The 10563-nt window shown below is 56.0% G+C and overlaps 4 protein-coding genes across 4 annotated transcripts; 2 read left to right on the top strand and 2 right to left on the bottom strand.

Annotated features, from left to right (window-relative positions):
* Positions 1-1488: 1488 nt before the first annotated feature.
* akuA (putative DSB repair complex subunit Ku70) lies at positions 1489-3907 on the bottom strand (the record flags this gene model as incomplete). Its single annotated transcript, XM_025645105.1, has 6 exons — positions 3664-3907; positions 2988-3599; positions 2091-2937; positions 1927-2030; positions 1648-1875; positions 1489-1596 (listed from the first exon to the last, which is right to left on the bottom strand). The coding sequence occupies exons 1-6, from the start codon at positions 3730-3732 to the stop codon at positions 1489-1491; spliced, it is 1968 nt and encodes a 655-aa protein (XP_025509198.1). The 5' UTR covers positions 3733-3907.
* Positions 3908-4169: 262 nt separating this feature from the next.
* On the top strand, positions 4170-6049 carry BO66DRAFT_387307 (ferrochelatase HEM15). The gene is made up of 3 exons (XM_025646269.1): positions 4170-4569; positions 4643-5225; positions 5282-6049. Exons 1-3 carry the CDS (start codon positions 4348-4350, stop codon positions 5737-5739), a joined length of 1263 nt encoding a protein of 420 aa, XP_025509197.1. The 5' UTR covers positions 4170-4347; the 3' UTR covers positions 5740-6049.
* Positions 6050-6618: 569 nt separating this feature from the next.
* On the top strand, positions 6619-8183 carry BO66DRAFT_363186 (putative tetracycline-efflux transporter; the record flags this gene model as incomplete). Its single annotated transcript, XM_025645104.1, has 1 exon — positions 6619-8183. Exon 1 carries the CDS (start codon positions 6750-6752, stop codon positions 8181-8183), a length of 1434 nt encoding a protein of 477 aa, XP_025509196.1. The 5' UTR covers positions 6619-6749.
* A 228-nt stretch (positions 8184-8411) lies between these two features.
* On the bottom strand, positions 8412-10418 carry erg1 (squalene monooxygenase erg1). Its single transcript, XM_025646268.1, has 2 exons — positions 9141-10418; positions 8412-9050 (listed from the first exon to the last, which is right to left on the bottom strand). The coding sequence occupies exons 1-2, from the start codon at positions 10309-10311 to the stop codon at positions 8782-8784; spliced, it is 1440 nt and encodes a 479-aa protein (XP_025509195.1). The 5' UTR covers positions 10312-10418; the 3' UTR covers positions 8412-8781.
* Between the last annotated feature and the right edge of the window lie 145 nt (positions 10419-10563).

Raw genomic sequence — 10563 nt, 5'->3', positions numbered from 1 at the left:
AACAACGAGACGGTAGACGACTCGTTGGGCGGGGAGACACACACTGAAAGGAAGGGAAGAAGAGGAGAAGAGGAGAAGAGGAGGAGGAGGAGAGGAGACGAGGAGTAAGTCTAGTCTAGTCTAGTAGGAGAAAGAGAGAGAGAGAGAAGGGAGAGAGAAGGAAAGAAAGGACGGCAGGGGTAGTGTTTGGCTGGCCTCAGGAATACACACACCAGTCTAATTATTGCAGTGCAATGGAGACAATCCAGGCATACTAACGACGCCCAAACCATTGATCTGATACGTAATACTCAATGGTCCATAAATGGGGAGAATTGAATGGAAATGAAAGGCAGGAAAAGAGAGGAGGAAAGGGATCAACCCGGCGATTATACAAATATGTAAGTCAGTATCTACGGGGTGTCAGGAGCAACCTTGGAACCAGCGCAAGCCTACAGTAGGTTATTTTGATGTCAACAATCGGCATGGATGAATTGGAACTTAATTGGAACAAGATTGACGCATCCAATCCTGGACTGACGGGACCAACTGCAGTGACAGGTTGGCCCTCCTGATTTGCGTGGTTTGTCTGGTTTGTCTGGTTTGTCTGATTTGCTACACTCGGTGACTCGGCTCATTGCTGCACGTGATCCCACCTGACTGGGAAACTGAGCTGCAGTCGCCAGATCGGGAATCGAGCGTACGTCACCACTCGACAGGAACACCTCACCAAGTTGACCGTATATGCCACTCGCTATGTAAAATGACATGCTGCATGGCCGCAGCTCATACACACACATCTTAAGGTTTGTAGGAAGTGACACCGACTCACCTTGCGTTCGGTGGAAGGCTTGGGGTTCGTGTAGGTTTTGATATAAACTTCCGCCTAGCCGTAATTATAGTCGCCCAACAATCTTTGAATTGCTTGGGCAAGTTCGAGACCTACAACCAGGACCATTGCCAGAGACACACAGATCTTCAGTACGTACAGTATAGAGCAATCGTACTGTACACTGTACGCCGCTAGAGCGGTAGACGGGTGCCAAGCTTCTTATCCAGGGGCGAACCGTGGGAGTGCCCCTGGCCTAAAGCATCCCGTCCTCTCCTCCACCTCCTCCACCTCCTCGGTGGGGGATTCGGCTCAACACCTATACCCACCGTACTGCAACGAAACAATGATGTCACTTGTCACTAATAAAGACCTTCCAAGTAGCTGCTCATCTCCTTTACCTGGAGAAGTTGGGTGGGCTGCGCTACTGATCTGAGCAATGGTCGATCGTCCAACCACGCTTCAAGCAGGGGCCGGCCTGACCAGGGGTAGCGAGATTGCTCGACGCAACTACAGTGACAAAATTATACCCATCCGGATGGTCCGGATTGGCCAGATATGATTTGACAGGACGTTCATATTTGTTTCCTAATGACGATGCAATAGATCCCTATGTCTTATCCGGTCGCGAGTACTGTACAGTCGTAACGCCTCGAATCATGCCTTCTTTCCGAGGTCCCTTATCCAGACTCTAAGAATTGCTCCACGCGATCGATCAGATCTGCCTTCTTCCCCACCCCAGAGCGTCCATGAGACGTGAGGAAATCTTTCAGGATATTCACCGTAAGCTGCACAACATATTAGCGTGGTCACACACCGCATGGCAAGATAGTAGTTACCCTGGACAGGTTGTTCTTCTGGTAATGTCGCCGCACTTCCTCCTCAATGTTATTGTCGGCTTCCACTTTGACCTTCTTAGCTGGCTTGCTGGACTCTGCGTCGTCTTCCGGGGCACGATTCTTCGCGCCTCGCTTGACAAGAGTGCTGGATGCTGGTTTCTCAACGGCGATCGTGGCGTACTGCTTCTCGAGCTCGTCGGCCCATGACAGCACATAGTCCCCAGCGCGCTGGCATTGAAAATTAGTGACAGTCATGGTATCAAAAGCGAAGAATCATACCTTGTCAATCTGTCTATACTTCGGGACGGTCTTGTCTTCCGGTTTCTCCGGGAGATCCTCGTCTAGAGCCAGCGCCTGTAAGATGCGATAGTGCCATTGTAATGCTAGAACAAGTTAGTCAATGACCAATGACGCGCGGACCAAAGCGCAATTCAGACACTTACATGGATTCGGGTATTTCAGAGGCTCGTAGCAGGCCTTGGGGAGTTGCAGCTGCTGGACAATAACACGCATCTGGTCGATCAACGGTTCTGGAGCCACATTCAGGGTGGTCTCGGGGTTCTGGCGAACATCGTCGGCGTACGGAAGGGGCACAATCCACATGCCAGGGGGATACTTCTGCACGCCGTTCTCATCGACCTTCTCCTCTCCGGCGATCATAGCACCAAGGACCGGGTTGGCAGCCCTCCGTGGAATGAACCAGACGAGAGCTATCTTCTTCTGCCGCAGAAGCGTCTGATGCAAGGCGGAGAACACGCGGGTTGAACCCACGTAGTCCTCCTCTGACGGATATATGAAATAAGGATGTTTCATGTTCGCCCAGAAGGGAAGGGCAGAAGCGGGCTTGAAGCCTATGATGCGGATGACCGGATCACCGAAGTTTTTCAACTCCTTCTGCTCCTCGGGGGTAAAGACAACTTGGTCCCCGCCGAACTTGTAGGCCTTTCTGATCTCCCATTTCTCCACCGTGCGCGCCGTGTCGTCGGCTATTTGAGTCGTGACTCCTTTGACAATCTCGGGCTTCTCGCCTCCAAGCCAGACATAGCAGTTCCGGGCGGGCGCTTGCCGCCGAAAGAGGATATAGCCTGACACTGAGATCTTGAGGTTGGGTCCAAGCTCTAGCGGCATATTCGAGAAATGAGTGCGCCGAGGCACGGATCTTGAGTTGACACTAGACAATAGGGTATTGAGGAGGGAGATCCCATCCCCTGTAGCCATTGAAGCTTTGGAGTCCGGTTGTAGATACGCAGGGGCATCGGGATCATTTGGAGAGGTTTTATAGATGATATCCTTCACAGCCAGTCAGTACAGCACCGATTCCGCCTGAGACAAGATCTTACGTCATAGAACTTGGAGCTGTCGAACTCATGTTCGGGCTGGGAGATGGGGAAGAGCTCAATAGTGACTCCGAGATCGTATAGATCCTTAGCTCGCACTGTCGCGGCAGACCGCAAGGATTTGTCTTGGGTGTGAGGACTGTCGTTGTCGGTGACTATGAACAACCGCCGCGAAAGGAAGTTGGGCGCTTTGGAGGTGAAAATCTGGTTGGCACAGAATAGGACGTTTGCCATAGACACTTGCTTCTCTGCCGGCACGAGAACCTCTCTGGCTTTTCCCTCATCTTCTACCAGCGCTCGAAGGTCCTTGACTTCTTGCGCAGACGGGATGTCGAGGTCTGTGAAGAGGTAGCAGTTGGGATAGGACAAGTCGCCTCGGCTGCCCTCGTCTTCATCGTAGAACTTGGACGCCTGCGTCCCGTACAAGAGAACTCCCATCATATCTTGTGGGTTAGAAATGATTCGCTGTTGCATTAAGTGGTATGCGCATTTCAAGGCTGCGGTGACCGGCGATTCTTCCACGGGCTTCTTGGGGTCGGCAGATGGGCGAGGCTCGAGCATGGAGTCGCTAACTTCGATCGCAAAGAGAACCGCATCTTTCACCGATTTGTAGTTCTATAGGGTATCAGCCTAGCTGTGCTTTGTTTGGAAAAGTTTGGAGCGGAAGGGAAGTATGTACGGATTCATCGATCTCCTCTTCTTCCTCTTCGCCTACTTCATCGTCTCGCGGTGGGTTACTGTCGGCCATGACTGAGGTGTTTGAAAGAAGTTTCAATGATTTCGATAATTTTACCAGGAGCGAAAGAGGTTAAAAGAGAATTAATCAGGTTCCATGTCTAGATGTGGCCAGTGAGAGTTGTGTATCTGCCTGAAATTGTTCTGCTGCCTGGGCGATTCGGGGAAGCTTTAGACTACCGTAGTAGGTTGTGTACGGAGTACATGCTCAATTAACATGGCGGTCGCGATGACGCGCGGGTTTGGCGGGCGAGAAAGACCGACGCGGGGAAAACACGAACATCATGTGATCTCCGATCATCGATGAGAAGAAGATTCGATAGTACTAATGATGACCCTCAGGTGGTGGTGATTGGTGCATCGGAGTTACGAGAGTCGAGCTCCGTCTCCGTCATCCGCCCAGTTCTGGGCTTTTCCCGACCAGGCCGGCTTTCTCAGCTGCCATTCACTCACTCACTCACTCACTCACTCAGTCTCAACATCTGGCCTTCTGCTTGCCACCTGGCACCCACCGTTCCTGTCCTGAATCTCTCAATCGCGATCGGTGTGCCTTCAATTCGCTCAACTCTCCCCAGTCTTACATATCCGACCGCAGTACTGCCTCTCAGGCAGTCGCCAAATGACCACCATGGCTCTTCGCCGCCCATTCACTCTTCCCCGGCAATTGTTGCGACCGGCAACTCGCGCCTCGTTCAATTACTTCCACGAACAGAGACACGGCCTTGCAACAGCAGTTCCTCCAGTCACTCAAGATGCGACCGGCTCTAAGGGCCCCACAGCCATGGTCTTCCTCAACATGGGAGGACCCTCAACAACCGGCGAAGTCGAAGACTTCCTTAGCAGATTATTTGTACGTCTTCGGGGAGGGACGGTTCGCTTTGGCTTCTCACCGATCCCCCAACTAATCAAAATCTATACCACAGGCCGACGGCGATTTGATCCCCCTGGGTCGACTACAGTCATATCTCGGACCGCTGATCGCAAAGCGAAGAACGCCTAAGATCCAGAAGCAGTACGCGGAGATCGGCGGAGGCTCGCCAATCAGGAAGTGGTCGGAGTATCAGTGTGAGGAGATGTGCAAGCTGCTGGATAAGATCAACCCGGAGACTGCCCCCCACAAGCCATACGTCGCTTTCCGCTACGCCGCGCCTTTGACCGAGACGATGTATGCGCAATTGCTACAGGATGGATTCGGCAACGGTAAAGGTGGACGGGCCGTGGCCTTCTCGCAGTACCCGCAATACTCCTGCTCGACCACGGGCAGCTCCCTGAACGAGCTGTGGAAGTGGAGGAACCGCCTGGAGGGACCCCGGGCGAATGGCGACGCGCAGCCGGCTGGTGCCATCCAGTGGAGCGTGATCGACCGGTGGCCCACGCACCCGGGACTGGTTGAGGCTTTCGCGAAGAACATTGAGGATCAGTTGAAAACCTATCCCGCAGACAAGCGAGACGGCGTTGTTCTCTTGTTCTCGGCCCACAGTCTCCCCATGAGTGTTGTGAACCGAGGTAGGCCGACAGTCTCACTGACCTATTACATTCCGTAGCTAACTGTGCTTTTTCAGGTGACCCCTACCCGGCAGAAGTTGCTGCAACTGTGCATGCAGTCATGCAGCGACTCAACTTCAGTAACCCTTACCGACTGTGCTGGCAGTCTCAGGTCGGACCGAAGGCTTGGCTGGGAGCACAGACGAGTGATACAGTGCAGGAATATGTGAAGCGGGGTCAGACCGACATTGTTCTAGTCCCTATTGCTTTCACCAGCGACCACATTGAAACCCTCTACGAGCTGGATCTCGAAGTGATGGAGGAGGCCAATCACCCAGGGGTGAAGCGTGCGGAGAGCTTGAATGGTAGCCCCATCTTCATCCAAGCTCTGGCGGACGTTGCCCAGGAGCATCTGCGCAAGGGGGAGCCCTGCTCGCTACAGATGACTCTGCGTTGTCAGGGCTGCAAGAGTGAGCGATGCTTGGAACAGAAGAAGTTCTTTGCAGGCGAGCGTGCTTCCTCCCTGGTTCTTTAGAAAAATGCATAGTGCTTTAGATGGCAGGCAGGCAGGTAGGCAGGCAGGCAGGCAGGCAGGCAGGCAGGCAGGCAGGCGTTTAACAGTTCTTTTATTCTTTTCTGGATTTCCGGATTACCTCGGTGATTTGGAAAAGGTAGCTGGTTGCTGTATTGTCGACTACAAGAGGATAATTGAGTGTACATTAGTATAATTTCCTGGAAAGTCGGAAAGTCGGAGCTCCGAGACCGACGGCTGAGTTCTTATCGGGCTTCGAATCGCCTTCAACGTTCCAGGTTCCCTGCCCGCTTCTTATCAACTTCCTTGCTTCAACAACATCCAGTGGCTGAAATCCCCCCGAGGCTGGCTCCAATGCATGCCATTGTCCCGTCAATCACGTCACTACTTGGTAACGAGTCGACTCCTCATTTGAAGACTGATCCTTTTTATCTATCTTTCTCTGGCTCAATCCTGACCACGTCTATTGAGCTTGATTGATAAGCAATTTGTGGCTATCGCCCTTCTCAACAACAACAACCGCACCCCCCCCCCCCTTCTCCAGGAACTACAGGCAGCAACTTTCGAATATATACATATACACTCTATATGATTGCTCTCGTGCGACTATCATTCTCATTCTCATAAATCGCCCGATTAAACATGACGGGCATTACACCACAAACCAGGGGAGACCCCCCTCCAGCAGAGATCGACTACAACTCGAGCTCGAGTCTGCGTGCTCGTTCGAATGCAGCCTCGGCTCATTCCGAGCACCACGATGCGACAGACCTTCATACGCACGAACAGACGCCTCTACTAGGCGACTCTAGACCATCGCACGACTCCGACGAGACGAGCCTCTCGCCCTCGGGCCATGACTACGACCATGAGGACGAAAGCCCGCAACACAAATGGTGGAAGGCGAGCGTAAGTGATTGATACGCTATAGCCCCCGCTATATCCTGCCAAGCCTTCCCTTGCTAACCGTCATTGAACAGGTCTTCCGGCTCTTCCCCTTTCTGATCCTCTACATGCTGGGGTTCGGGGGCACGGCGGTCCCCAAGATCAACCTGATGGTGACGCTGGTGTGCAAGGACTACATGGCGAAGAAAGCCAGCCAGAACCCCGGGTTCACGTACCTGCCGGTGATCATCGGGAGCGACAACGCGCAGTGCCAGATCCCGGAGGTGCAGTCGCAGGTGGCGCGGTTCCAGCTGTACTACAACCTGGTGGCGGGGATCCTGTCGGCGCTGGTGTGCCCGCGGCTGGGCCACCTGTCGGACCGGCACGGGCGGACGCGGGTGATCGCGCTGAGCACGCTGGCGACGGTGGTTGGGGAGGCGATCACGCTGTTCGTGGCGGCGCAGCCGGACCTGGTCTCGGTGAACGTGCTGCTGGGCGCGGCGTTCGTGGACGGGCTGGGCGGCTCGTTCACGACCATCATGGCGCTGACGGCCTCGTACGCGTCGGACTGCACGCTGCCCGCCCACCGCAGCGTCGCCTTCAGCTACCTGTACGGGGCGCTGTTCTCGGGGCTGGCGGCGGGCCCGCTGCTGGCCGCCGTCCTGATCAAACGCACCGGCCAGGTCCTGGACGTCTTCACGGCCTCGCTCGTCCTCCACATCCTCTTCCTGGTGACCATCCTGCTCCTGGTCCCGGAATCCCTCTCCCCCGGCCGCCAGGCCGCCTTCCGGGACCGCCACCGCAAGCACTTGCACGACCAACCCCCGAAACCCATCTGGGACACTCTGAACCCAAAACACCTCCTCACCCCGCTCGCCGTGCTCCTCCCGCCCGTCGGGCGACCGAGCCCCCTCTTCCCCAACGCGGGGGGCGCCACCCCGGCCCTCCGCCGGAACATCATCCTCCTCACGACCCTAGACACCCTCGCCTTCGGCGTGGCCCTCGGCTCGGCGCAGGTCATCATCATGTACGCCGAGTACAAGTTCGGATGGGGCAACGTGGAGTCCAGCCTCTTCATCTCCAGCATCAGCATCATCCGCGTCCTAAACCTCTTCGTAATCTACCCCATCATCACCGCCATCTTCCAACCTCCCCAAAACCCCCACAACCCCGCCGCACAAAAGAAAATCCCCGGCTCCTCCCCCTACGAGATCAGCCTCATCCGCATCTCCATCCTCCTCGACACGCTGGGCAATATCGGCTACGCCCTCGCCTTCAACGGCGCCCTCATGACCTTCTCGGGCGTGGTCCTGGCGCTGGGCGGCATGGGCGTCCCCACGCTGCAGTCCTCGCTGACCAAGCACGTGCCCCGCGAGGGGCTGGGCCAGATCCTCGGCGCGAAGGGGCTGCTGCACGCGCTCGCGCGCATCTTTGCCCCGACCGTGTGTTCGCTCATCTACAGCGTCACCGTCGGCCGGTTCACCCCGGCCATCTTTGTGGTGCTGGCGGCGGTGTTTGGGGCCGCGTCGGCGGCGAGCTGGTGGATTCGGCCTTTCGGTTAGTTCTTCCCTTGTTTCCTTACTGGGGTTTTGTGCAGATGGCTTCTTGTGCAGACAGTTCTTCTCAGGGGTATGCTAACAATTGATATGTGTCTGGGTAGTGGGACTGGATGATGAGTCGTTGCGGTCCTCGGCGCCCCAGTACAATGAGGAAGGAGTCCACCCAAACAGGGGGGAGTCGGAGGAACCTCCAGAAAGTGAAGCAGCGGAGGGAGTGCGGTTGGCGGACGAGCCGGTTCTACCTTGACCACAATCTCAGGGTCTCATGTAGCTCAGGTAAGCTATACCCCGTTAAACCACAAGCCACGTTTCTATATATACTCCTAGAGGCTGGACTATGCTATACACCTCTACTACCCAAAGTCTGAACCCAATATAACCCTGTGGTCTAATGCTATCATTAAATACACGATATCCTTATTATTCTATCACACACAAAACAAAAAAACGTAGCACGCATATATACTAGACACCCAACCAACCAACCCACGACACGAAAAAACAAAAATAAGGTATTAATATAGTTAACTCAATGACACCGAAGTCAATATTATACAGGAGGCAAAAAAGGCAAAGGGGGATATCCACATAAGCATCAGCATCAGCAAAAAGCTTCGATCAGCATGTACGGAAAGATCACCACGCACGCCGTCCAGAAAACCATGACACATTGCCACAGCACCAGCGGCAGTTTGTACAGCGGTGACTCGGCGATCAGCAGCCACAGCGACAGGAAGGCCACGGAGAAGAAGTGGCCGAACAGCACGGCCGGTTTCTTGGTCATGCCCGCCAGCAGGCCCACGGGGCCGGACGTCATGCCCAGTTGGAAGTAGCGGAAGCAGCCGCGTTGGAGGGCGCGGAGGTGTTCATCTGCACGCGGTGTGTTAGTTCATGCGATTATATGTTTGACATGCGAAAGCAGGGGGGCAACAGGGAAAGGGGCAGGGCACGGGCACTAACCGTCAGCAGCAAAAAGACTGTACAACGCCATGGCAAGGATATTGATGACCGAGGATCCGTTCTTGCGCTGCCAGTGGAACGAGGACAACTGCCGGATGACCTTCTCGGTGTCGCTGAAGCTGGGCACCTTCTCGGGGCTCAGCAGGTCGCGCAGCACGACAACATCGTTGAACGCGACAGTCATGCCGCCGCCGGTCAGCGGGTGACGCATGTTGAGGGCATCGCCCAGGATGACCAGCCCGGGGGTCTGGTTGCGCGCACTGGGCAGATAGGAGTTGGGCATGGAGCGCAGCGGGCCCTTTTCGAGGGCAGCCTCGAAGGAAGGGCGGACGGATTCCGGCAACGAAGGGAGGACGACGTTGCGCATGTGGGCCTTGACGCCGCCGTTCTTGACGGAGGCCGACGGCAGATTCTCGGGGATATCGATCAGGATGCGGGTCTCGTGGGTGCCGATCTGGTAGATGAGGATCGGGGCGTCGTTGCTGAGCAGCACATGGCCGTAGTAGGGTTTGGGCATGACGGGGTCGATCAGCTCCAGCCCCCAGAAGCGCGAGCGCACCTCGGGGGTGCGGGCGTGGTGTTGCTTGCGGAACTTGGAGGCGTAGCCGTCCGCCACGACGGTGAGGTGGCCGAAGTAGCAGTCCGCCTGGCCGTCCTTGGTCACGCACTCGACACCCAGAACCTGCTTGGTGTGCGAGCAAGTGACCAGCTCCGTGGCCTTGGTCTCGACCACCGTGACGTTGGGGCACGCCAGCGCCGCGCCGCGCAGCTTCATCACGAACCGGCCGTGGTGGAAGGAGCGGCCCCGGGGCGGCGGCGTCGTCGGCGAGGCCTGCGAGTACGGAATCTCCACCGGCTGGCCGTGGTATGTGATGTAGTACCCCTCCACGGGGATCGCGTCGATATCCTCCAGACAGTCGGCGAGACCCAGCTGCTCCAGGGCCTGGACACCACCGGGTTGCAGCAGTTCGCCCACGATGCGATCGGGCTCCTTTAACGAGTTCTCCAGCAGCAGCACACTCCGGCCTTGTCTCCCCAGTGTCACGGCGAGGGCGCATCCGAGAATCCCGGCGCCCACGATGACGACGTCGGCGTGGTGGTGGATCTGTCTCCGTTGTTTGGCCGCATCGGCGGAGGGGGTGGCGTGGCCATTGGCGACCGCGGTGGCCATTGTGCGATGAAAGAAGACGGAATGGGGTCAAATTCGACGAGACGAGGCAGTTCGGAAGAGAGGGCAGGGCATATTTCGTCTTCAACACGGGAGAAGAGTAGTCAAAAGGGAGAGGGTGGCTGGTTTCGAGTGAGATGAGAAAGGGGGGGGGGGGTGTTGTTTGGAGAAAGAAAAAGTGCGGGCGGAGAGAGGGAGAGAGAGACAGTCTGGCTGGCCAACAATGAGTGAGTGAGTGGCGTGACACCCTGACAT

The sequence above is a fragment of the Aspergillus aculeatinus genome (assembly GCF_003184765.1).
Source record: "Aspergillus aculeatinus CBS 121060 unplaced genomic scaffold BO66scaffold_1, whole genome shotgun sequence".
In the NCBI taxonomy this organism is placed as follows: domain Eukaryota; kingdom Fungi; phylum Ascomycota; class Eurotiomycetes; order Eurotiales; family Aspergillaceae; genus Aspergillus; species Aspergillus aculeatinus.
The sequence above is the reverse complement of the archived record's forward strand: the minus strand, read 5'-3'. Positions and strand labels throughout refer to the sequence as shown.

Excerpts from the sequence above, each read along its gene's own strand:
- BO66DRAFT_387307 (XM_025646269.1), top strand. The coding sequence starts at position 4,348 with ATGGCTCTTCGCCGCCCATTCACTCTTCCCCGGCAATTGTTGCGACCG. Across the intron at positions 4,570-4,642 it reads ACTTCCTTAGCAGATTATTT|GCCGACGGCGATTTGATCCC; the intron begins GTACGTCTTCGG and ends TCTATACCACAG. Across the intron at positions 5,226-5,281 it reads CATGAGTGTTGTGAACCGAG|GTGACCCCTACCCGGCAGAA; the intron begins GTAGGCCGACAG and ends GTGCTTTTTCAG.
- erg1 (XM_025646268.1), bottom strand. The coding sequence starts at position 10,311 with ATGGCCACCGCGGTCGCCAATGGCCACGCCACCCCCTCCGCCGATGCG. Across the intron at positions 9,051-9,140 it reads CAGTCTTTTTGCTGCTGACG|ATGAACACCTCCGCGCCCTC; the intron begins GTTAGTGCCCGT and ends CACCGCGTGCAG.